We start from the raw sequence: 27,625 nt of genomic DNA on the forward strand, positions 1-27,625 counted from the left end.
TTCCAGTGCCCAGTTGCCTGGACCTGCTGAAAGTCAAACCTGGGGCTGCGGACAACACTACCCCAATCCTCAAGGAACATGTACCAAAATTTTTAGGATTGAGACCTATGACCGCTTTCTCATGACTGCTGTGAATTTATACTGGGTGAGGCAGCTGCCGTTCCTATGTAAGAATAGTGGGCCTGGCTCCAAAGTCGTTTGACTGCCTTCTCAAGACATAATTGTTAATCTGTGAATTCCCTTAATTCAGCCATAATCCCTTTTCCTACTTATTCACTTTTTGAATTCCTGCATTTTAAAGACATTGATCCTTTCTTTAATTGTACATTCAGTGCACACCTAGAGCAGTTCTTTGCTGCCTGTGGCACCAGCTTGCTAATTCTGAAAGCCAGAAAAGGCACAACAAATGCTGTTTTGCGTAAAGCTGCCTGCCCACCCCCCAGAAGTGCATATTCTGAAATATGTGATCAGTAAACCCAGTACAGTTACAGTGTGCCTGTCTCCCCTACATCTGTTGTGTTTGTGTCTGAACCAACCCTCCAAGAGCTTCCTTAATAAGAACCTCATACAGGGGTCAGCAAGTCCAGTTAGCCTGCAACATAGTCAGGCACGTGAGGTGCCCTGGAATTGTGGATGAAGCCAATCCAGGGTGTACCAGAGATATACTGCATATCTTATCATTTGATACCCAAGGATGGGCTGAACATGCTGGAATCTTTTCTTAACTCTACATTTTGCAAATTCCTCTTAAACCCTGAAAGGTCTGGAGGCAATGGAGTTTTTTGCATCGGACTGTACCTGAATCTTTGTTCCCAGTGTCCAATTGGATCCCCCAGATACCCTGTTAAATTGAGTGAGCAATGTTTCTCACACTTCCCAGTCGTTCATTTGTACCTGGCAGCTTCAGGTGGAGCAACAGCTGCCTCCACTGCCCCATGGTGCCTCCAGCATGGCTCCCAGAGCTTGCCACTGGCAGGGGGGCCATATGGGCAGGAGTGGGGAGAAACAGGATGTAGTCCCCACTGCAGCATCCTGACTCCTGTGCAGCTCCCAAGGAGGATGGGGTCCTGATACTTGAGTGCCCCCCAGGGAGGTGGGAATGATGGGGTCCCAGTATGTAAATGCCTCTCCTGCTCCACTGCTACTTACTTTTCCTGTGTGTCTGTCATTCCCATCCTCTCCTGGTACTGCCTGTGTGTAGTAGCACCTGGTATGCCTTGACGGGTGATGCTTGCTGGAGCAGTAACTAGTGGAACAAGAGAGTTTTGAAATTCCAAGGTGAATTTAAATATGTGAGAGGGGGCAATAGCCATCTGGCTAGCCTGTTCCCCTATCGCCAGCCAGTGGGAAGGTGGCAGATCTGGAGCAACAGCAGCAACCCCTCCTGCTATGCATATGCTTTCACGTCCATCTCTTACCACTCTGCACCAGGGTACTACGTACATCCCCTGTAGTCTGTTCAAGATTCATCCCCACTGACTGTAGGAGAAGGGCATTTCTTTTTTTCTTTCTTTTTTTTTAAATAGAATGATTAAAAAGGATTTATTGCTGAAAAGGCGAAGATGTTAGAAAAGGCATCTTTTTCGTTGCAGCATTCATGTTTAATTTATTTTTTTCTATTTGACAATCTTGACGTATGGGGAAGCTGTACGTAATATTAAGATTGATCTGGGTTGTACGACTTTAAAAATGCCTGAATTTGTGAAAGACTTTACAATTATAAATAGAAAAATGTATTATATTTTGTAACAATTCTCTTTCCCTCATCATCTTTTGCCTTCATTTTTCCTGTTTTCATTAGCATAAATAAAACTTGTTAATGTGGTGTTATGTCTGGCAGCTCCTCATAATATATTCAGTATTCTTGTTGAAACTTTTTCTTGTGGCAAGTTTCACATAAATTTGCATGATAGCAATGTGAACTTGAAATTAAAGCCAGACTAATAGCAGTAAAAGAAAAAAATGGCATTCACGTGGCTTAATATGTCCTCCGTCATTGCAGTATTTACTACATGTTTTAATAATGATAAATTTCTGCAGTGTTACTTATATTGTTTTGTTTCCATTCTTTTTAGGATCCTAATCAGTTAATCCGTGCAAGTGCTTTGAGAGTTTTATCTAGTATTCGTGTGCCAATTATTGTTCCTATTATGATGCTTGCTATTAAAGAAGCTTCTGCTGATTTATCTCCTTATGTTAGAAAAAATGCAGCCCATGCAATCCAAAAACTGTATAGGTAAGTAGTCTTTTACCATAAACATTGAAAAGCTATCCTAGGGAAATCCTGCGCCACTGTGGCGCAATGTAAAAATTTCCTCCCCTTGCAGATTTTCTTTGCTTCCTTGAAGAAAATGGTTTCTGTGCGGAAGCAAAGAGAAGCTGCACCCATACTCATCACCCCTGCTTGGCAGCAAAGACACATCTGTTTGGGCAGCTGGGGAGCGAGGTAACTCACTGGGGGGAGGGGAGGTCTGGGAATGCCCCAGCTGCACAGGACGTTAATCTCCATCCTCCCCCCACTCAGTTGTAACTGAGTTCTTCCTCCCCCTCCTCCTTTCCTGCATGGAGCAGCTGGGCCTGGGTCAGATCAAGTCCCAGAAACTTCCCCTGGCTACACGAAGTTCGGGGGGAGGGGGTGGGTGGATACACAGGAGTTGGGCGGACAAGGGAAGCAGCTCCCTGTACAGGGATCCCTCTACCACACCCCCTCCGCATCAGTAGCCCCCTGGAAATTCTTCAAAGCTGTGTCCGTTGACCACTCGTGCTCCTGACCAAGGGTGTAAGGGGTGGTGCAGGTCCTTTTTACTGCTGTGTGGTCTGAGTTGAAATTGCGTCCGCCTTCAGTGTGTAACCTGCAAAGTAAACTCGTTCTAAATAGTTTTGATATCTATTTTTGTAGTTTTAGTTCGCCTAAGGTTATCGTTGGTGTAGGATAAATTCCCTCATCATCTTCTTTACCCCCCTGTCCTGTCAGACTTTAGAACTGGTGTTTTGGAAACCACATTACGATACAGGCTGCCTACCTTCTGGGCATTCACAACTCCTTGGCAGACAAGCTGAGCAGAAGTTTCTCCACAGACATGAATGGGAGATACACGACACAGTTCTAACCAACATATTTGTACAGTGGGGTACTCCCGTATGGGACTTCTTTGCGTCTCAGATGAACAGGAAGCTCCGCATGTATTACTCCAGGAGAACTATAGGCCATGATTCCCAGGGTGGTGTTCTCCTATTCCCCTGGACAGATGGCCTCAAATACGCCTTTCTTCCCTTCCTCCTGCTGCCACAATTTCTACTGAAGATGTGTCACAAAAGGGCTACCATCATCCTCCTCGCACCTTACTGGCACAGACAGTTCTGGTTCTCAGAACTTCTAATAATGTTCATGCGCCCACCTATCCGAATCCGCTTATGTGGGGGAAATCAAGCACTACAACCTGGGCTCACTCTACCTCACAGCCTGAATTTTGGGTGGGCATTGGAAATAGAACACTCATGCTCTATCTCTGTCCAGGAAATCCTTAGTCAAAGTAGAACGGATTCTACTAGAGCCTGTTACTGGACTGAAACGCAGGTTTTTTTCGGCCTGGATACATCACCACCACCATATGCCTGATACTGTGGACATTCTGATCATCCTAGACTACCTCCTCTGCTTAGACTTCAGTCCTTGTTAGGATACGCCTAGCAGCTATCAGTGCCTTCCTCCCTCTGGTGGAGAGACATTCTGTCTTTATACACCTGACTACCGTGCAATTTATGAAAGGCTTATCAGGACCTTCCCACTGGTTATTAAACCTACGCCTCAATGGGACCTTAACCGTGTCCTGTCGATATTCACAGGTTTGTCCTTCGAACCTACGGCAACATTGCCGTGACCTACCTCTCTATGAAGGTGGTATTCTTAGTGGCATTCTTAGTGGCAGTCACTTTGGCTATGCGGGTCAGTGAACTCGGAGCCATGATGGCAGACCACCTGTACAGAGTATTGTACAAAGAGAATGTCTCCCTTAGGTTATACCCCAAATTCCTCCCCATGATTGGTTGAGTTCCATGTTAACTAATCGATCCACTTACCTGTATTTCTTCCAAAACCACGTTTCTTTCTGAGACAAGAGACTTCACTCCATTGACATCAGGTGAGCCCTGGCATTCTACCTACAGAGAACTAAACCCATTAGAAAAACTTAGAGACCTTTTGTCACCATAGTAGAAAGGTCACATGGACAGGCCTCACAGAGGATTTCTAAGTGTGTTTTGGGATTTATACTAGAGGGGTACTGGCTAAACTTCCCCCTCCCCCTTTTAGGAAATATTACTACTCATTCCACATGAGCACAAGCAGCCTCCACAGCCTCCTTATTGGACCTTCTGCTGCAGTCATCTAGAGAACAGCACCTTGGAGCTCTGTCCGTACATTTGCCTTGCACTACACATTCAAGCCACAGCTGTGGATGTGGCCATATGAACAGCAGTAGTACAGGCATCTCTGCTACAAACATCCTTGCACCCTTCTTTACTCTGAGCACTGCTTGCTAGTCACCCATATGGAGAATACACACAGGGATTAGGACTTGAAGAAGAAAGGGAGGCTACTTATTGTAACTGTAGGTTTTTGAGGTGTGTGGTCCCTATCTGTATTCCACTACCTGCCCTCCTTCCCCTCTGCTTTGGATCCTGTTATCTTGTGATGAGAGGGAACTGGAGAAGTGTCAACCTGCCCCTTATGCCCTCGGTTGGGAGCACAAGAAGAGCTATTGCGCATGTATTGGTGAATGGACACTGCTTTAAAGAATTCGACTTGAGCTATGGCATGCATGCATACCCATGTGTGGAATACACATAGGGACAACACATCTTGAAGAACCTCCCATTACAGTAAGTAAGCTCCCCTTATCACTGCTCCCTATTTGTCAGTGTATCCATAATAACTTAAAAATAAAATACAGTCCCTCAAGAATTGGGGCCTCATCCACTTGGCAAACATTAGATTTATCTGCCTTCCATTTTTTAAAATTATCTTACTGTTACATTTATCTTTTATGCTAAAGGTGTTCAAATTAATAAATGGAGCATCTTGATTTAGCCAAGAGAAACTAAGCATATTTTAAATTCCCAAAAGAGGTCTCACAGAAAATGATAAATTCCTCACTTGAAATTCAGATCTACCAGAACTTTGGAGTACATTTTTAAAAAGGGCTGTGGAAAATGGCTGTAGGGAGTTCTGATAAATTATATGTCTTACTGTAGCATCTAGAGGCTCCAACCACATTCTGGGACCCATTTTGCTGGATGCTTTACAAACATAGTTAATACAATTTAATAAAGTTAAATTGCTTGCTTCTGCTGCTGGGGAAAAAAAATAGTGGTGAATCACTTTACCACTAGTAAACATTCAACGTTAAGCTAAGACCAACAGCCTGTTGTACTTAAATTAGTATAGCTCAGAGTTTTCAGTGATCTGGTAGTAACTGTGATGGGGTGAGTTCACACCATCCCTCAAGCTGTCCTTTACCTCAAGGCAGTGAGACCTAAGGACTAGAGTTGATAGGGTTACCCTGGTTTGCAGGGCAGTAAGGCCTAACGGCCAGAGTCAATAGACTGGCCCTGGTTCGCAGGGCAATAGGGCCTAATGGCCAGAGTCAATAGGGTGGCAGGCTGCCCCCGGGAGGGGGGTGGCAGTCAAGGCAGGGGGACCCGGGCACTCACCACTGAGTGGGGATCCAGCCGCAACACGCAGACTATGGTTGGAACTATGGTTAGTTCCTCCCTATGGCTACTTCCTATCATGACTCCTGCATCCATGGTCTAGGCAGCTTCGGGGTTCCTGGTTTCCTCTGCCTGGGCTATTCCCGGTGGCTCCGAAGTCCCTGGAGTGTCTACAAGTACCGGGGAATCTGCCAGTTTATCAGTGCCTCCGGCTTCTGCATTTGGGGTCTGCTGTGGCTCTGAGGCTGGAACTGCAACGGATGTCTTTTCTCTCCGGTGGTCTGCCCAGACTAAGCTGAGTTGCTCACTCTTATACTGGTACTGCACTTGGGGCATGCCCAGTAGGGCTGTGGGGACAGGGCTTCCTCAGCCCACAAGGAGGGGTTAACGCTTTCCTGTCCAATACAGGGTGAGTTCACCCCATCACAGTAACACTTACGTACTGCAGTGCTAAGCACTGTAGAAGGGCCCAAGATTGTTGCCTCAGGATAATTTCCCAGATACTGAAGTTATGAAAAACAAGAGAATACGTTTTCTAAAGTTACATTAAAGACATATAAACCGATGCATTTAGACTGCTCTGAAAAGTTTACAATCTTTTAGTATACTATACAGTGCCAGACAGAATGTTAGTGCTAAGCAATGGCTCGCTATGGCCAGCTCTCCCTCTCTTTTGAATGATTGAGTAAAAACTGCTATTTAACTTTCCATGGTGCTCCAGACAACACTGTTTCTCAGCCCCTTTCCTCCCAAATAAATCCCTAGAACTCTCAGCCTCCTCAGGATCTGCTACCACATGAAAGGGGCAGGAGTGGCAAAGAAGACTGGTTTAGGGGTAGAGTGAGTGTAAAAACAAAAGAACCCATCCACTCCCCAGAGTTGCATTGCCTTTTGTCACAGAACACTTCCATCTCTGGATTCTACACTGAAATGAGGGAAAGACATAAATAAAAGTATAAACATTTTAAACTAAACAAGGGCTATGAATGTTCTGAAGCAGTCCCCAGGCCTGGCAGTGCTCACCAAAGTATTTGCCTCGTCAGCAGGCAGTAGGATGAGGCAGCTTCCCAACCACCCAGCTACTGTGGGAATATGGCATTATGTAAGGATCTTGCCTCTGTATGTATGTGGGATAGAACCAATTGGTGTAATAAACTGAATAGTGGCTCTTTGGGTGCCTCCAATGGTTATACCAAAGAGGTTTGAGTCTGTTACTGTCTCATAGCTGATGGACTTGGTCCTTTAGCTCCCATTAGTAGAGGGCTCATGCTTTGAGATTCAGAGATGCTGGGTTCAATACTTGAAAGCGACCTGATTAGAGGTGTCATTACACTAATATAGCTACTATGTCATGAAAGCACCTGCTGATTCCCTGGCACAGTGGCCTATGCCAGTATATATGCAGTACATGCCAGTTTTCAATGCTATGCTGCATGCTACTGAGGTTGCCTGTACCAGGTTGTGACTGCCTACCATATCAACATATGCTACTTGTTGCTGTGCATCTAAAACCTGCTGGTGCTAAACAGTCCAATAAAAAGGAATGAGGAAGACTGGTATCCTCTGTGGTTCTCCCAACCTCTCCTGCTTCCTCTTTCTCAGAGCAAATAGGTATGGCATTGCTACTTGTGCTTGACACCACCCACCGGACCACTTTAGAAATGTTGTACTTGTTTACTCTGAGGTGGATGAGGGAAAGGAAGTGGGGAAGGCAGGACCATTAGTGACAACACAGGGTTGTAGCTAGTCAGACTTTACAAGCTTTGAAAACTTCATAGTCTGATATGTTCCGTTTTGCAGTAAGTAATGGAGGTTGTTTTTTGGGTGACTGTCTGCACAGAGCAACAGAGAGTCCTGTGGCACCTTTAAGACTAACAAGTATTGGAGCATAAGCTTTTGTGAGCGAATACCCACTTCGTCAGATGCATGTGTCTGCACAGATTCCATCTAGATGTTCATGAACCCCATGTTTGTGAGATGGTGTTCATTTTGAATGTGTCCATTGGGATAGTGCCTGCATCATACATGATTTCATGCCCACTGTAGATGAGACTATGAAGGGTGAGGTGGCCCAACTGCCACTTGCTTCCTTTTTACTGATGATGGTTGCGAGACAGAACACCTGTAGAGTGCATGTCCTTACACTGTGTGACAAAGTTTTAGCTTAGTTCTCCTTCAGTATTATTGTAGCTAGAATTAGTTTCCTTTGCCTGTTGCCAACCTTTATAATTAGCTTTTCTTCCCCTAGTCCTCTCACTTTCTCCCCCCAATTCCCTCAATTACAGGGGGTTACAGCCCTTATCATGGCAGAAACAGTCACCAGCTTCAAGAACTGTCTGTCCTGCAGCTCTGTCATGCCTTTAAACATTGTGTTCCCTCTGTCTTACACCCCAGTGAGCTATAGCTTGAATCCTTGCTCCCAAGCTGCCTCCTCCTACAGACCTATTCCTCTACTGCCTCAATAACTTTTGAGAGAGAAAGAAAAGAGCATGGCTCTAGTGGAGGATCCAGGTGAAGTTCGTGCTCACCGACGATGAGTAAGAGACTTCTCTCCTCAGGCCTCATCCTCTAAGGATCACAACTTGGACTAGCATTGTGGTATGCCACTACTGAAGGGTAAATTGGCAACAATGGTTCCTTTAGAACACAAGGACTGCACTGCCCTGGTACCACCACCTTGGGTGTGTCCTTGTCGGTACAGACTTCAGCACTGACATTTTCAGCATTTACCACGTTGCCCCTAGTACCGATCACAACCTTCACAGTTATGAGTAAGATTGTAGCATTGGACATCCTGGGACCAAAGCAGCTAGTACCATGAAACGAAGCAAATCAACTGTTTCCAGCTCTCAACATACTCACCTTCAACTACTGGAGGGTGAAGAAATCAACTGTGTGGGGAGGACGATCATCACTTCCTACACCAGGAGCACCCATGTGACTATGCTCTTCTGGGCAGTTAATCCACCTACCTTGGCCTCACATGACAAGCTCAAAGACCTATTAAGGAGAATTGTGGAAATTCTTGATATACTGCCAGAAGTCCTTCAGGAGAAGGAGCATAAGTTGTTGGATATTGTCACAAGGCAACGACTTTCTGGGGTGCCCTCCTGTGACAGGCCATGGCATGACAGACACACCTGCCTCCATTTTCCCCTTGAGAGTTTTCAGTAACTGCCCATCAAGATCTCTTGCTTCAGTAATATCCCTCTGTGATAAGTTGGGTGGGGTGGGGGCTCTCTTTTATGGACACCCAACCAGCCAGTTAGCTGTAAAATCCCTCTTGGTAGCTATTCTCTGCTTGCTTTACCTGTAAAGGGTTAAAAGTCCCCCAGGTAAAGAAAAAGAAGAGGGCAACTGACCAAAAGAGCCAATGGGAAGGCAGAACTTTTTAAAATTGGGAAATAAATTTTCCCTTTGTCTGTTGTCCCTGCAGCCCAGAGAGAACACGGAGCAGCAATGCTATAAGCAGGAATGCTGTGTAAGGTTTGAACCAGGTATGAAAAATTCTCTTCCATACCTAGAAGGAATTATTGGGACAGGAAATGTTTAACTAGATGCGATCAGGTTTATTTCTTTATTTTGGCTTGTGGATCTCCTCTGTGCTAACCCCAGATGCTTTTGTTTGCTTGTAACCTTTAAGCTGAACCCCCAAGAAAGCTATTTTGGGTGCTTTAATTTTTGGAATTGCTCTTTTAAGATCTAGCAAAAGCCTAAGTTCCAGATGTATTTTCTTCCTTTTTGTTTTTAATAAAATTTACCTTTTTAAAGAACAGGATTGGATTTTTGGTGTCCTAAGAGGCTTGTGCATATATTTTTAACTGGTGGCAACCGCTAACTTTCTTTTTCTTTCTCAGCTCTTCCCCACAGAGGGGTGAAAGGGCTTTGAGGGTACCCCACAGGGAGGAATTACCAAGTGCTCCTTCCTGGGTTCAAGGGTTTTTTTTTGTATTTGGGTGGTGGCAGCATTTACCAAGCCAAGATCAGAGAAAAGCTGTAACCTTGGGAGTGTAATACCAAGCCTGGAGTGGCAAGTATTAATTTTTAAAATCCTTGTGGGCCTCCACCTTCTGCACTCGAAGTGCCAGAGTGGGGATTCAGCCTTGACACCCTCTTTGGGACCAGTTTATTACCAAAACATAATGTAAAATTGTCCATAACAAAAGTTCTCAAACATAGTTTATCACCTCAGTGTGTACAGTCCTTAAAATCCCACATCTTGTAGTCTGTTGACCTAAAACATACCACTCTCAGGTGTAATCTGCCATACCTAAGTTCCTTGTCCTCTTCTAACAGGACAGCCACTCCAACCCTTCCACTTGGCGGGTAACCCTTCTCTTCCCAGCAGGAACCCCCACGTTTCTGCTGGGTGATCATCTTCACAGGGGAACATCCCCTCCGCTCTCTTTGGTCTTTTGGCTTCAGCTTTCCCAGGTACCTTCTTTAAGACCAATTGAAGTAAGCTGATGAGTAAGGCTATGATTTTGTCATGGATATTTTTTAGTAAAAGTCATGGACAGGACACGGGCAATAAACAAAAAATCACGGAAGCTGTGACCTGACCCTGACTTTTTTACTAAAAAAATCTCTGACAAAATGGGGAGTGAAGAGGGTCCAGCACCCTGCCCCCTCCCCAAGCCTGCAGCAGCTGGGAGCTGCAGGATCCCCTTTGCTCTGGAGCTGGAGAGAGTTCTCCTGCCACCTCTGCCGGTGGTTGGAGAACAAGGGGTGGGGTCCCTTCCAGCAGCTGCTGAGTAGCTCTGGGGTCCCTTTGCCTGCTGTTGGAGGTGACTGGGAGCTGCGGAGGGAGGGGGCAGGTGCTCACGGAGGGGGCAGCTTCAGGGGTCCTTCTGCTGCCATTGCTGGTGAATGGGCAGCTCAGGGGTCCCCACTGGCAGTGGCAGGTGGTTAGTTGCGGGGGTCCTCACGCTGCTGGCACTGGGGAGCTCTGGGAAGGGCCCTTCCAGCAGCCACTGAGCAGCTCCAGGGTCCCTCTGCCACTGCCAGAGGCTGCTGGGGGCGAGGGTACCGGCTGCTCGCAGAGGCTGAGCAGCTGCTGGGGGTGAGGGGGTCGGGGGGAGAGGGAGCTGCCAGTGGCAGTGGCTGGAGAGCTCAAGGGTCCCCCTCGATGGCGGCCAGGCAGTTGAAGAGGGGGTACCCCACAGCCAGCGGAGGCTGAGCTCCTGCAGGGGTCTCCCTCTGCTGGCTTCAGCAGATGTTACTGAGCATGCTCAGTAACCCTAAGTAGCAAATTCACTCAGATAGCAGTTTTTCACACTACAGGACGTTTGGTCAGCTGCAGGGGTTCCCAGTGTCACGGAGGTCGCTGGAAATCATGGATTTAATGACCTCCATGACATTGTAACCTTACTGACGAGTCTCAAATCCATTGGCCCTGCTCCCTCTTAAAGGGCTAGGGCCACCCTATGACAGAGATACTTCTCACGATGACACCAGGCAGACTAGTATTGCCTATGAACCAGGGCCTTCTCAAGTCACAAAAACTATCTGGCACACTTCAGTGTCTGTCCCAGCCATCTCCAGGAGGGCAGATAGGAGATCCCAGCCAAGGAGTTGGACTATTTCTATCTGCACCTGACCACAAGGTCCTTAGTTGTACAGGCAGCTCAAGAAGTTGAAATAGAGAGCTCCCAGAATCACTCCTTGTGAGGAGGGTCCTAAGAAACTGAATCTCTTAGGTCATAAGGGTCCTTTCTTCTGTGAGCCTCCAAATTAGAGAGCCCAACTATCAAGCCTTGTTCTGTAAATAGGGCTTCCTTTTCTGGGCTAGGTTCTCAAAGCTACTTGATAAACTGCCAAAAGTCCATCAGGATGAGCTTAAAGACCTTTGTCAGTCGGTAAACATAGTGCAAGAAGTTCAGTACAGGCTGTACTCGATGATTCCGATGCAGTGGCAGGGATTATGATGTCAGCTGCTGCCATAAGGTGTTTTTCATAGGTACAAGCATCTAGGATCCCTCAGACGATAAAGTTAATAGAAGATCTCCCTTTTTGAAAGTACCGACTTGTTTAGCAGGAGCACAGTTGAAGCTCTTTATAGTCTCAAGGATAGAAGTGACTTTACATTTTTAAGACTCTACGTCTCCACCTTGCAGAGAAAACAGAGGTAGCAGCTCTACTATAGGCACACAATCTCTGCCCCGGTACTATTCTTAATAAATGACCATCAGAACCTCTGAGGAAGAAGCAGGAATTCCTCTTTGACCACCCTGTGACTTGGACAGTCTGTTTTTTAAAAAAACAAACAAACAAACCCTCTCCTCCCAAAACACCCTTCAGTTTCTGCATGAGTATAGAGCGACTGATCGGACCACCTGTGGATCTTTTTTTTTCCTTTGTTGCCTCCCCCACTTCTCCTCACCAAGAGTCTTGGAATGGGATAATCTAGGACCAGTCAGTCCTGTATAGTAAGCAAGGAGTATCCATCCAGTTGTATACTATTGCAACCTCTGCTCCCTTCTGTCTCCTTTCAGGGACCCCTCTCATGAGAGATGGTTGAAACAATAGGTAGACTCCCTGCTACAACTGGGAGAAGTGGGAAAAAGTGCGCTTAATGTTCAAAGGAAAGGTTTCACTTCTTTCTTCTTTGGCATTAAGGAGATTGAACACCCGTCCTTGACCTTTGATGTCTCAACATTTGTTCATTGTGTTAAATTCTGTATTTTCTCCCTAATTTCCATGATACCTTACCTGGATCCTGTGGAATGGCTCACAACTCTGAACTGTCAAAACACACACTTTCACATCTCTATCCATCTGGTACACAGGAAGTACCCATGATTTCTCATAGGAGCACTATGGAGTCCTGCCTTTCAGCCTCTCAGCAGCTCCTTGGGTCTTCACCAAATTCCTGGTCAAACTGGCTGTACATCTTTGGAGGTGAGACATAACAAGTTTATCCTTTATCTGAAGAACTGTCTGGCTTAGGGAAGATCCCCACAGCAAGTAATTGACTTAATTCATTTGATATTCCACCTATTCGCTTCACTAGGGCTAAAAGTCAACAAAGTCCACTCTGACCTCCAACTGAGACTATGGAATTCACCAGGACAGTGTCAGATTCCAGATTGGCAGTAACATACTTACATCAGCAATGATTCTAAATGATGATCGATCAGACAGCTCCAAATGCATACCAAAACACTAGTGAGGATGTTACTTCAACTCTCGGGATACATGTAAGCATGCACCTGTGTCTCTCAGCAAGGCGGACTTGACCGTCAGCCTCTTCAAGGATGGTTGAGATCAGTATATCTACCAAACGGGTCCAGCATAGACCTCCTTGGTCACTATTCCTTCAGAATTCCTATCCTCACTAAGTTTCTGGGCAGATCTACTTCAGGTATGCAACGGCATTCCCTTTCCTCTGCCTCTCCCTACCAAGACCTTAGCAATGGATGCCTCCACTCAAGGAAGGGGAGCTCATTTTGATCATCAAGATTCAAGGACTACGGTTGGCACAGGCGACCATGCTGTATATAGACATCTTGGTGTTCAGGGCCATGCTGTTAGCATGCAAGGCTTTCTTACCCCTTCTTTGAGTCCTCATTCTTCGTTCTGAAAGACAACACTACTGCGATTCACTCAATCAACAGGCAGGTAGGGGGAGAGAGCCTCCCTACTCGGTCAAAAGTGACACATCTTCAAAATTGGTGCCTGCTTCGTCACATTACATGAGGAGCTTTCCGCCTACTTGATCCAGTAGAGTGTTTTGTAGATCAACTCAGCAGGGACTTTTGAGAGAACTATGAGTGGCCCTTCAATCACTGAGTCCTCCCACGACATCGTGGTGGTGGTGATTCCTGATAGTGGGCCTCCTTTCTACAGTCCTCAGCAATAAACGTTGGACATCTTGCTCCAACGGCGTCACAAGCTTGGGTTTGCTGATGGCCTCTTTTCCACTTCCTGTGGGCACAGAGACTGTTCTGTGCCTTCCCACCAATTTCTTTGATACCCAGTGTCCTCAGGAAACTATAATCGGATGTAGGCAATGTGATCATGATAGCCCCCACATGGCCAGGCATTTTTTGTTCTTCTCCGAGGTGAATTTGTCAACTTGTCCACCAGTCACCTTAATCACTTTTCATTGACATAATTTCCAAGAAGCAAGGCTGGATTTTGCACCTGTACTCTGCATTGTTACACTTGACAGCCTAGATGCTGGTTGGATGACTTATTAGAGGGGAACTGCTGCTATATAATTCTAAAACATCAAAAAAACTGTCCACCAAAAAGACTTAGAGCTGAACTTGCAGAGCCCATTCCACTAGGTGCTTAGGTAGCCACCGCTGCTTGTTTGGGCAATATACCCATATCTGATTGAGCGGCTCAGCAGCAGCTCTTGCATTGATAACCTCAGTCTTGGTTATTCTGAACTATTTACTTACCCTGAAGCAATCTGGACTTTGTTAGTTCAGTCATGGTATATTTAGCAGCACTCTCTGCAAATCGCCCTCCAGTTTGGGGTTAAATTTCAAATCTCATGGTGTCAAGGTTTTTGAAGAGCCTCACTCAATCTTCCCACCTGTTAGGGATCCTCTTCACCCCCCTCCTCCCACCTTTCTGGAACCTCAATCTCACTGGCTTAATGGGACTTTTCCTCCCCTTTTGAGCCCATGGTAACCTCCTTTCTTTAGCACCTGTCAATGAAAACAGCCTTTTGGATGGTTGTTACTTCTTCCATAAGAGTGGAAGTAATTCAGGCCTTTGTTGCTGGTCCCCTTTACACCATATTTCAAAAAGGCCAAGGTCTCCTTACCTAATGATTTGCAGCCCTATCCACGTGGGATTCTTATTGGTAAAGGAATTGAATGGTGATTGGGGCTCTCCTGCCCCTTATGTCCTTGGCTAAGATGATTGGAAGAGGGTAGGTGGAGTGCAGACACAGCCCTGGAGGTGGACACTATTATTAAAAAATAAGTCTCATCTTGTGTGCATGGGATGCATGCACATCTAGAATAGGATCTTTGGTGGACAATGCATTTTGAAGAACCATCGTTACTGTAGGGTAAATAACCATACTTTTCAAAATAAAGGAAAGGTACTGAGAACAGACAAAAATCTAATTTGTCAGCATTTAATTCCTGTGCTCTAGTTAATTTCTGCTTCATCTCTGCTATATGTCAGCTTTAAAGAACCTGAAATTGTCTTCAGTCTCCATAGTAAAACCTTTTATTTGCTATTTGATAAGAATCACAGTTTTTCTTTAGTCCATAAGTGTTCTTATCTTGTTTATTCCATTCTGTCAACTCAGTGCATGAGAGTTTTGCCCCTAAGTCTTGAAGATGAAAGATATGGATCACTTTGAAAGGGTTTTCAGATATTCAAGTAATTACTTTTCAAAATGTATGACTGTGCCTTCTTTCAATGACTTTTCCCTTGGGAAGTGGACAGTTGAAGCTGACATGCTTGCTTGTGTTCTCCTAGCTTAACAGTTTAAGGCTGCAGTAAATCTCAGAGGTGTGCATATACATGGCATCATAACTCATGTTCATATTTTCCTTCTCTGAAATATAGCCTGTATCTTCCCTATACCTATTAATATAGAACTTTGAGCTTGAGGTCTGTATTTCCCAGTAATTCCCATAGCAACTCAATGTAGTGCTCTTTCGAATAGCTTTTTTTAAAAACTAGTTTCCAGGACTCCAGCCTGTTACTAGTCAGACTAATGGAACAAGCAGTTTTCAAAATTCTGATCTTTACTGATAAAGGGGGTTAGAAAAGTTATTTTTATTAAACAGAAAACTAACCCTCCAAATCCTGACCCTGTTCTGAATGTTTGTGTTTTGTGGGTGTGGTTTTTTTTTTTTTTTGAGTTAGGGATGCCTGCTTAGTTACAGACTAGTAAACTGTCTGAATGCTGGAACAGAAATTAATGTGAACTATTTTTTGCCGTTTTATGTTTCACATTCTCCTCTGCATCCTTCCCCACAATACCATGTGTTTGGTTTGAAAATAATTTCACTTTTAGCTTGTTTGTTTCCTTCCCCTCTTCACTGCCTAGCCTATCTTTGTTTCAAGCGTAAACCTGACCATAAAATGTTAAATAGGTTTTTTCATTTTTAAAATATATCCTTTGCTTTGTTTTTGTTTTTTAGTCTTGACCCAGAGCAAAAGGAAATGTTAATTGAAGTGATAGAAAAGCTTCTGAAAGATAAAAGTACAGTAAGTAACACAAATTAGTGTAATTTTTAAGTGTATAATTGTACTGGTCACTCTTTCAGCTGCAAATCTACTTAATGATTGTCATTACGTATCATTAAATTTGAACTATATGACATAGCTGGCAATCTTAATTCTAGCATTTCCTAGCTTACAGATGCTTGAATTTGCAACCTTAATGTTCTTTTATGTGTAATTACATTGTATTTTAGAAATGTGATCATATTCTTAAAGTCTGCATTGTTGTGTTTACACACAAGGTGGCAGAAAGGAGTTTGACATGAATTTTTAACTTTGGCATTTTCTGGCTTTTGCGTGCTTCATCATACCACCTTAATGTTCATAAGAGCTTTGGTTTAATATTGCCACAGGGTTTCTTTCTTTTTAAAAAGAATAATATTGAAAAAGTAATAAAACAAAACACGGAAATTTACTCTTTAGGACTCCAAAGCACTGTTGTCATGTGGGACCACGGGGAAGAGAGGCAGGAGAAGCACAGACACGTGTAAATAAAATAGTCTGGAACTATTTGGCCAGACACCACCAGAATGTCCTGATCCATGCATGTTAGAAACCACATTGAAGGGAGTCAGTCTTCTGCAAATTGTGGCCCTGATTCAGGATATCATTTAACCATTTGCTGAATGTTTAGCAACTTAGGTATTGCCTGGATTTAGAGCAGTGTGTTGCACCATGTATCTAAGGCCCTGATTTAGGAAAACATGTAAGTGTGTACTTGAAGATAAGCATGTGAGTAGAGCCATTGACTTTTGTAGGACTACGTGCCTGCTTAAAGTTAAGCAAAAATGCTTTCTTGGTTTGGGACCTCAGTTAGTTGTGAAAGCGTTCTCAAGAAAACTAACTTAGCATATGAGCTTTCTACCACTTTATTTTCAAAAGCACACTCTCTCAAATCAAAACAGATTTTCATAATGAGGACTTTTTTATATGGTAAAATTAATGTTTAGATGCCTTCCAGTTGTTTTGCTTGTACAGATGTCTAGAAAAAGTAGTCTCCTCCTTGAAAAATTGTTGAACTGTTCTTCATCAGAAAACTGGCTGCTCGCCAACTAGACATGCACCCATTGTCTGCGGGCAGGGCTATCCTGTTGTTGTTCTTTGAGTGCTTGCTCATATCAATTCCAGTTAGGTGTACGCGTGCACCGCGTGCACGGAAGTCGGAAAGCTTTTCCCTAGCAGCTACCCGTCGGGCCGGCTGTGGAGCCCACTGGAGTGGCGCCAGTATGGCGCTCTATATAAGACCCTGCCGGCCCGACCCCCCTTCAGTTCCTTCTTACCCCCATGACGGTTGTTGGAACAGTGGTCTCTTGCTAGCAAGTGCTCCACTACTCCCTAGCATTCTCTTATCATTGTAAATAGTTCCCTTTGTTAGTTAATGGTTAGCCCTTATCTTAGTGTTAAGTGTAGTATAGTGGTTGGGGGGGTTTCCCCTTCAATGAGTGCCCTGCGGGGCTCTGGAGCATGCCATCCCAGGGTTTCAAACCCTGCAGTTCTTGAGGCAAGCCCATGCCTACAGACAACCCCCACGACTCCTGCCTTAGGTGTCTGGGGGAGACTCATCAGGCGGACAGGTGCAAAATCTGTAAAGCATTCAAGCCCCGCACGAGGAAAGAGAGGGAAATCCACCTCAAGCAACTCCTCATAGAGTCTGCACTGCGTCCCTCAAGATGTGGGCCCAAGCGCCTCGGTGCGCAGGGCTCCCCCAGCAGTGCTGTCCACAGCACCGCTCAAGGACCCTCACACTCCTCAGGACCGACGATCTTCCTGGGCCTCAAAGATGTCTACTTCAGCACCTCTCCCACTCCCCGGTCGCTTGTAAGAAGCAAGCTGTGGAAGGACATTCCAAAAGGCCTGAGGCAGTCACCGCGGCCCCGACCGAGCCAGCTCTGACCAGGCCCCAAAGCCTGACAAAACTGTGAGACCTCCATCTGCTCATACTAGTCCCATGCCACAGGGACCTCTTCAAGTGGAGGAAGCTACGTTGCCCTCCACCTTCGAGGCTGCTAGAAGGCTTATTGAGATGACAGCACTGGTATCCCCCATCCCGGCGCCGCTCCTGGCACAACTCCCAGTACCGTCGAGGGGTAAATCGGCGATATTTGGGCCGCCCATTCCCAGACCGGCTTCCCCACACCGCTCTGAGTCCGGGCATGGTTCATAGTCCTGGCACCGCACCGGTCCGACTCACGATGCCGGTTAGATTTGCGGCATTGGTCTCGCAGCCCCGACCCTCTGAGACATTCACACTCGAGGTCGTCGTCGGCCGCCAGGACATGGTCCCACTCGAGGTCCAGATTGTGTTCGGCGACCTCACGGCACCGTTTGGAGTGGCACCGATCAGCGCACCGATCCCTTGCGTGGCTCTGCTTGTCATCGCGGCACTGCTCTCAGGCCTGTCACAGATCCCTGACCCGACCCTGGTCCCCATCGTGGCACCAGTCCATCTACCCTACAGCCAAGGGGGTGGAGAGAAAGTATTTTGTCCCTATAAGGGATATGAATACCTTTTCACTCACCCCACCCCATCTTCTCTTGTGGTGGATGTGGTTAATGAAAAGGAGAGACAGGGCCAACAGGGGCCTGCCCCAAAAATCAATGGAGCCGAAATGCATGGACCTCTTTGGCAGGAAAATTCTACGGGGGGCTTCTCACTTCGAATCGCGAACCAGCTTGTGATTCTCAGCAGAAACAGTTATAATTCATGGTCTGCGATCCTTAAGTTCCAGGAACTCCTCCCATCTTGAGTCCCGCACGGAACTGGGGGCCATTGCTGAGGAGGGAAAGCTGGCAGCCCGAACCTTCCTTCAGGGCTCCCTTGACGCCGCGGACGTGGCAGCTTGCACTTTGGCCTCCGTCGGAACGCATGGCTCCAGTCATCTGGCCTCCCACCTGAAGTGCAACACACCATTCAGGATCTTCCGTTTGATGGCCAGGGCCTGTTCACTGAGCAAACTGACTCTCGCCTGCATATCCTGAAAGACACAAGGAACACCATAAAATCCTTGGGCATGCATACCCCAGCAACTCAAAGAAAGCCGTTTAAGCCTCAGCCCCCACAACAATGCCCCTTCCCGCCCAGACCTAGGGAGGACTTCCCCCCGTAGGAGAAGCAGGTACCCACGGCGTAGACCATCACACCCTCCTTTTGGACAGAGCCAGGGCCAATCCTCCCCCTCCCCCGGGGCCCTAAGTGCCCATTTTGAAGGTGCACTTGAGGACGGACTACCAGTGCAAAACCTGGCCAGCTATCCCTTCCTGAACCATCTATCCCGTTTCTACCATGCCTGGTCCCTTATTACATCGGACCGTTGGGTCCTTCGCACAATAGAGGCGGGATATTCTATCCGCTTCCGGTCTACCCCACCCTCCTTCCCCATCCCTCTTCAGGGACCCCTCTCACGAGCAACTTTTCATCCAGGAGGTACAGACACTCCTTGCCCTAGGAGCAGTGGAGGAAGTGCCATGAGCTCAGGGGCAAGGGTTTCTACTCGCACTACTTCCTCGTTCCCAAGGCAAAAGGAGGCTTAAGGCCCATTCTGGACCTCAGGGAGCTCAACAAACATATCATCAACCTGAAGTTCCGCATGGTCTCCTTGGCCATGATCATCCCCTCCCTGGATCCGGGAGACTGGTATGCTGCCCTTGATATGAAAGACACCTACTTTCACTTCTCAATCACCCCATCCCACAGACATTTTCTCCGGTTCATGGTGCACAAGATGCACTACCAGTTCACAGCCCTCCGTTCTGCTTGTGCACAGCCCCCTTGCGTCTTCACCAAGTGCATGGCGCTTGTGGCAGCTTTTCTTCACCGTCATCACGTTCACGTGTTCCCGTACCTCGACGACTGGCTTATTCGGGGTCGATCTAGCCAGCAAGTCCAGTCTCAGGTGCGGTTGGTCATGGACATGTTCAATCGCTTGGGCATCATGCTGAACGCCAGCAAGTCTGTATCTCACCGACACAGATGATAGAGTTTATCGGCACAGTCTTAGACGCGACCCAAGCTCAGGCTTTCCTCCCAGAGGCCCGGCATCTAGCTCTAACAACCATACTCACCAACCTCTGCAGGTTCCACACCACCACAGCGAGGCAGTGTCTCAAGCTGCTGGATCACATGGTGTCCTGCACCTACGTAGTGCAACACGCCAGACTACGTCTCAAACCCCTACAGACATGGTTGGCGTCTGTATATCGACCGGGCCGCGACAACCTAGATATGGTGCTTACGGTCCCGAGTCCCACGCTAGACTCCCTGCATTGGTGGCTGGACCCTCAAATGGTAGGTGCTGGGGTCCCATTTCATCCTCCCCAACCCACCCTGACTCTGGTCATGGACGCATCCGTGTTGGGATGGGGGGCTCACCTCAAAGATCTGAAAACTCAGGATCTGTGGCAGCAGAATGAGTTAACTCTCCATATCAATATCAAGGAACTCAGGGCGAGCTGACTTGCATGTCAAGCGTTCCTTCCCCACATAGGAGACCGTTGCATAGAAGTTCTGACAGACAACACCATGACCATGATTTATCTGAACAAACAAGCACACTCTGCCATAAAGCCCTTCTTCTGTGGGAATTCTATTTAGCCCACTCCCTCACTCTCCAAGCTTCGTACCTCCCGGGTGTTCAGAACGTGCTGGTGGACAGCTTGAACAGACACTTCCTCACGCACGAATGGTTGATTCACCCAGACGTCATCTACTCGATCTTCCACACCTGGGGGTTTCCCCGTATCGACCTGTTCACTTCACGGACCAACAGGAAGTGCCCAGCCTTCTGCTCCTTCAGGGGTCACAGTCCGGGCTAGATAGCGGACGCTTTCCTGATCTCGTGGTTGGGCCAGCCACTTAACACTTTTCCGCCATTTCCACAAAGTACTACTCAAGGTCCTCAGGGACAAGGTGGATGTGATACTGGTGGCCCCTGCCTGGGCCCGCCCGTGCTGGTATCCCACCCTGTTGGATCTATCAATACGGGTGCCCCAACGTCTTCCTCTCAGTCTGGACCTCATCTCGCAGAACCATGGTCGTCTCCTATACCCAGACCTTCAGTCGCTCCATCTTACGGCCTGGAGGATCCGTGGTTAAACCAGGCTGAGCGTGCCTGCTTGGACTCGGTGTGGCGTGTACTCCTTGAAAGCCGTAAACCCTCTACCCTCACTTACGAAGCTAAATGGAAAAGGTTTTCCACCTGGTGTGCCCAGGGGCAGGTATCCCCGCTCCAAGCTCTGATACCCTGCATCCTGGACTACTTAATGCACTTGAAAGATCAACATCTCATCTTCGGTTCCCTCAAGGTTTACCTCGTGGCCATTTCAGCATTCCATCCGGGAGCGGCAGGACGCTCAGTGTTCACGCACCTGGTCGTGCGGTGCTTCCTGAAAGGTTTGGAAAAGATCCATCCCCCAACGAAACTTCCTGTGCCGGCCTGGGACCTGAACTTGGTTCTCTCCTGTCTGATGGGTCCTCTTTTCATGCCACTGGCTTCCTGTGCACTACTCTACCTTTCCTGGAAGGTCGCCTTCCTAGTGGCCATTACTTTGGCACGCTGAGTTTCTGAGCTACAAAGCTCTCACGAGTGAACCACCTTATACCATCTTCCACAAGGATAAAGTTCAGCTGAGGCCTCACCCAGTTTTCCTGCTGAAAGTGGTATCTCGTTTCCATGTAAGCCAGGACATTTTCCTGTCGGTTTTCTACCCTAAACTGCATGCCAACCTTCGGCAGCAGCGTCTTCATTCACTGGACGTTAGAAGAGCCCTCGCCTTTTATATAGACGGCACAAGGTTATTCCATAAGACGACCCAGCTGTTTGTCGCCATCACGGAACGGATAAAGGGCGCTCTGGTCTCTGTCCAGCAGATATCTTCATGGATTACCGCATATGGATTACCTGCTACAATCTGGCGAAAATTCCTCCGCCTGCTGTTATTGCTCATTCTACAAGGGCTCAGGCATCGTCTACAGCCTTTCTGGCAAATGTGCCTCTTCAGGACATCTGCAGGGCTGCCACACGAGCCTCAGTGCATACCTTCACGTCGCTCTACGCCATAGTCCAGCAATCCCGCAATGACGTGGCCTTCGGCAGGGTTATTCTTCAGTCTGCACTATCTTGACTGTGACCCCACCTCCGAGGTAAGGCTTGGGAGTCACCTAACTGGAACTGATATGAGCAAGCACTCGAAGAAAAAATGGTTACTCACCTTTTTGTAACTGTTGTTCTTCGAGATGTGTTGCTCATATCTATTCCATTCCCCCCACCTTCTCCTCTGTTGGAGTAGCCAGCAAGAAGGAACTGAAGGGGAGTTGGGTCGGCAGGGTCTTATATAGAGCGCCATATCGGCGCCACTCCAGAAGGCTCCGCAGCCGGCCCAACGGGTAGCTGCTATGGAAAAGTTTTCCGACTTCCGTGCACGCGGTGCATGCACACACCTAACTGGAATAGATATGAGCAACACATCTCGAAGAACAACAGTTACAAAAAGGTGAGTAACCATTTTTTCCCCAAAAAGAATGGCGTGTTAAATCCACTCTCCAAATAAAGTGTGAGGTGGAATGTAGATGGGGATGCTGTGTTCAGGTAGGTTAGTAGGAGGGAGCCTTCATATTCATATTTCTTAGCTTGCTATGTTCTAATGGCTGCCATTTTGCTACAACCCATTGACTGTTTTCCAGGTGACCTGCTTTGGGGTTGTAATACTTCACTTTTGAGAAACCCTACTTAATCCTGATGGAGAGGGATTTTAGGACAGAGTGTAGTGTTATGTCCTGGCCCAGTCCTCCCTTTTGGATAGTTGCCAGTCTGTTGTAAATGGACCCAAATCCTGGGCCCCATGTGCTTCTAGGTGCCCTTCTCCCCCACCCCCACAATCTGGGTAGTGACTGGTCACTGTTCATAACTCCGGGTCTCAGGCACACTGTCCAGTGCAGACCCTGTGTCTGACACCCTTCTTGGGTAGAGGAACCCCATACTCTGGCTGCCTTAGACCCTGAAACTAGTACTTCAGCCTTTCGGATCCCTCAGTTGTTTAGATATTTCCCCAGAGTCTACCTGGTAGTGGGAGCTCTGGTTTTTAGTTAAATCCTTCAGGATAATGTGACTGGAAAGCAAGGAATATGCAGTAAGCTTAGCAAAGGAACTTTTTAATCATAGACACTTTACTCTTAATGAAGTGCACTAGAGAATCACAAATCTTTGAAAAACAACACCAATCCTGAATGCAGCTCCCAAAGTCTGATCTCACCTAATCTGTGAGTACTGGCTTTCGTCAGTGTTCTTAGGCTAGGCAGCACTTCTTGCCTTCTCTCTCTTAAGACTGGTTTGCATGTGGAAATTCCTCAGATTTGTGGTCTGCCCTTGCTTAGAGAAGCACCCACCTTTTAAACAGTCTTTTAAACAGCTGAGGCTGTGGGGAATTAAAGGTTCCAGTCTTCCCCGACTCTTCCAGTCAGGCTTGTTGAGTGTCTTTTAATGTCAGTGGCCTTATTGTTCCAGTAGGGGACAGTCAGTTAACAATGTTAACTTTCTCATTGTTAATCCTCTCTGACGTGCTCCACACCCGCAACAAGAGCAGGAAAGTGTCTAGAATAGACTGGCCTTGTCAGAACTAGGCTGTTTTTCAACGCAAACAGGATCTCTCAAGCCAACATAGGGGTTACAATACAAACTGAAGGTCACAATGAAGGTTACTATCAAAAGTGGTGGTCACATTACAAAATGAAATTCATAATTTGAGAGAGACATATGCCTAGTCTGCCACAAAAATGGTCTAAGGTGCCTGGTTAAATAGCTGATTACATGTTTCTGAAATACATTAATTATCTGTGTGTGTATGCTCATGACTTTCAGGCACTCCCTGTATACGAGAAGTCAGGGAAGGCACTACTGATGACACATTCTTGTTTTGGCTACGGTGGAGTAAATGAGAGCAACTCCATTGAAGTTATTTACCCTCAGGGTAAATCTAGTGCAGAGAAGTATCAGGCCCTCCATTTTGTAACTCATCTTTTTAGGACTTAAAATCTTTCCCAGTGACTTGCTCCTACAGAGTATAATAATTTTTTTGCCCTAATAATAAGACACTTCAGCTAGCACTAGCCTACTCTGAATGTTTACAAACACTACTGCTTTCTTGTGGCATAAAGATTTATTCCTAAAACTGACTTTTTGAAGAAGTAAAACACTTAACTACCATAATTGTTTCTTATACAAGTGAACACTAAGAGTTGCTTTTTAAGACTGCATGACTACTGTATAAAACACTGACCCTTGAAGTCAAATCTTTAACTTTTGATCCTAATAATTGGTGGTGGTTGTGTGATGAGAATACTTGAGCTTTTAAACTAGAGCAGTACCTTTGGAAATAAGGAGGATGGAAAGACTAGCTCTACTTTTTAGTAAATATCTGTTAAGTATGTTAGTGTTCAGTGCCAGCATGTATGGGTAAGTCAGTGTTTTCATAAGTTATTGATTTAATGTTGGTGAAAGCTGCACCATTGTGAAAAAATTACTAAGTTTGTGCAGATGTTTTATTGTGATAGATCTATTATCCAGCTATTAGAAGATAAATGACTGATCTTTCCCAGTTTCCATGCCTCCAGAAAATTGAAATAAGAAGGGGAATATCATTTGGGCTGTATGATTAGGGCAGGTGGGATGGCCATTAATTATGAGAGAGAAATATCTTGGCAGGCATAGGCCAGTGCAATATATTATCAATCAAACCTCGATGCATTTCTTGTGATGACCCAGCACTCTCAGGTTTTTGCAGCGTTAATTAGAATTCATGACAAAATAGATGCAAGGAAACGTTTTGTACCCTTCATAATTTTATAGAAAATTTATTGTTATTAGAGGAACCATTTGCTTAGTGTGATTTTTTTCATTACCAGCTTGTCAACTAGCATAGATAATCTGGAGAAAATATGAACTCCATAGATTGGGTGTCACTTTTGTTGATGGTTCATGTAGTTTACCTTGGAGCGCAGCTAATGGCTGAAGTTCATAGCAACAGCACAGAAAAACGTGGCAACCAGTGAAAGACAAATGAACCATGTTTATTGCTTTAATATAAAAAATACATAAATGGAAAGCTGCATTTGAATTTGACGAGCTCATTGCTAGTTTTGTGGGAGTGATTTATTTTTTCTCCTTATACATAAAAGCTGCTATTGACACAGTGAGATGGAAATTAACTGACTGATTTTTGGAAACCAATATTTTTTGGTTTTAAATTTTGAGTGGATCATTTTGTTTTAATTCTAAATGTTTTTATAGAATATTGATGCTTTAATAAACTAAGATTATCAGTTGTGCCTCTAATGTTTAGCTATACAGGAGGGTCATACTTCAGGGGAAATGGGTAGAGCTAACTAGAGAATGGTCCTTTTATTAGGGAAAAGTTAGGAGACTTGGGTATTCTTTTTTCTCTTGCTGTCTCTAAACTTTGAATGTGTTCTAAATCTTCCATTCTTGTCTCTTGTACTAAAACCTTGCTTTTGGAAAATGCAGAGAATAAAAAAAAATCAAGTTAATTTAATATTTTCTTAAAAAGTAGTATGCACATTACAGTAAGTGCTATGCAAACCAACTCAAATAATTGGTTCATGAGCTGTAAATATGACAAAGTATCTGCTAACCTCATCACATTCTTTGCATTTGATGGTACACAATGAAGTTCTTATAGCGCTTAAAAAAAACAACAACCCCCCCCCCAAAAAGTCCTGTGCTCTGTTATGGAGGTATCAGGAACATGAATGACTAGAGTATGACACTATATGTGAAAGAAAATGTAGAATCAAATGAAGTAAAAAATCTTAAATGAATCCACATGTTCCATAGAATCTCTATGGATAGTAATTCCATGCTCTAATAAGAATATAACAGTAGGGATCTATTATTGACCACCTGACTAGGACAGTGTTAGTCACGATGAAATGCTAAGAGAGATTAGAGAGGCTATCAAAATAAAGAACTCAATAATAGTGGGAGATTTCGATTACCCCCATATTGACTGGGTACATGTCACCTCAGGACGAAATGCAGAGACAAAATTTCTCAGTACTTTAAATAACTGCTTCTTGGAGCAGCTGGTACAGGAACCCACAAGGGGAAAGACAATTCACGATTTAGTCCTGAGTGGAGCGCAGGATCTTGACCAAGAGGTAACTATAACAGGACTGCTTGGAAATAGTGACTATAATATAATAACATTTTACAGTTAGGGGAACTATGCAAAAATGAGGAGGTTAGCTAAACAGAAATTAAAAGGTTTCACTAGAGTGAAATCCCTGCAAGCTGCACGGACACTTTTCAAAGACACCATAATAGAGACCCAACTTAAATGTATACCCCAAATTGAAAAACTACAGTAAAAGAACTAAAAAAGAGCCACTGTGGCTTAACAACTATGTAAAAGAAGCAGTGAGAGATAAAAAGGCATCTTTTAAAAAGTGGAAGTCAAATCCTAGTGAGGTAAATAGAAAGGAGCATAAACACTGCCAAATTAAGGGCAAGAATGTAATAAGAAATGCCAAAAAGGAGTTTGAAGAACAGCTAGCCAAAAACTCAAAAGGTAATAAAATGTTTTTTAAGTACATCAGAAGCAAGAAGCCTGCTAAACAACTAGTGGGGCCTCCAGACGATCGAGATACAAAAGGAGCGCTTAAAGACGATAAAGTCACTGCGGAGAAACTAAATGAATTCTTTGCTTCAGTCTTCATGGCTGAGGATGTTAGGGAAGTTCCCAAATCTGAGCCGTCCTTTGTAGGTGACAAATCTGAGGAATTTTCACAGATTGAAGTGTCACTAGAGGAGGTTTTGGAATTAATTGATAAACTTAACAGTAACAAGTCACCGGAACCAGATGGCATTCACCCAAGAGTTCTGAAAGAACTCAAATGTGAAATTGAACTATTGACCATGGTTTGTAACCTGTCCTTTAAATCGGCTTCTGTACCCAGTGACTGGAAGATAGCTCATGTAATGCCAATATTTAAAAAGGGCTCTAGAGGTGATCCCGGCAATTACAGACCGGTAAGTCTAATTTCAGTATCGGGCAAATTAGTTGAAATAATAGAATAGTAAAGAATAAAATTGTCAGACACATAGAAGAACATAACTTGTTGGGCAAAAGTCAGCATGGTTTCTGTAAAGGGAAATCATGTTTTACTAATCTCTTAGAGTTCTTTGAAGGGGTCAACAAACATGTGGACAAGGAGGATCCAGTGGACATAGTGTATTTAGATTTCCAGAAAGCCTTTGACAAGGTCCCTCACCAAAGGCACTTACGTAAATTAAGTTGTTATGGGATAAGAGGGAAGATCCTTTCATGGATTGAGAACTGGTTAAAAGCGGGGGGGAAAAAAGGGTAGGAATAAATGGTAAATTTTCAGAATGGAGAGGGGGTAACTAGTGGTGTTCCCCAAGGATCAGTCCTAGGACCAATCCTATTCAACTTATTCATAAATGATCTGGAGAAAGGGGTAATCAGTGAGGTGGCAAAGTTTGCAGACGATACTAAACTGCTCAAGATAGTTGAGACCAAAGCAGATTGTGAAGAACTTCAAAAAGATCTCACAAAACTAATTGACTGGGCAACAAAATGGCAAATGAAATTTAATGTGGATAAATGTAAAGTAATGCACATTGGAAAAAATAACGCCAACTATACGTTGTGGCAGAGCTCCGACCTAGTCCCTGTGCGTCCC

At 45.4% G+C, this 27,625-nt stretch overlaps 1 protein-coding gene across 2 annotated transcripts in view; it reads left to right on the top strand.

Moving 5' to 3' along the window:
* AP3B1 (adaptor related protein complex 3 subunit beta 1) overlaps positions 1–27,625 on the top strand; it is a 282,184-nt gene that overhangs the window by 56,092 nt on the left and 198,467 nt on the right. For both annotated transcript variants that reach the window (XM_034773780.1, XM_034773779.1), the window contains exons 5-6: positions 2,076–2,236; positions 15,831–15,897. In XM_034773780.1, coding sequence (XP_034629671.1) covers positions 2,076–2,236; positions 15,831–15,897 — 228 coding nt within the window. The remainder of the gene's footprint in view (positions 1–2,075; positions 2,237–15,830; positions 15,898–27,625) is intronic.

Source organism: Trachemys scripta, chromosome 6 (assembly GCF_013100865.1).
Source record: "Trachemys scripta elegans isolate TJP31775 chromosome 6, CAS_Tse_1.0, whole genome shotgun sequence".
Lineage (NCBI taxonomy): Eukaryota > Metazoa > Chordata > Testudines > Emydidae > Trachemys > Trachemys scripta.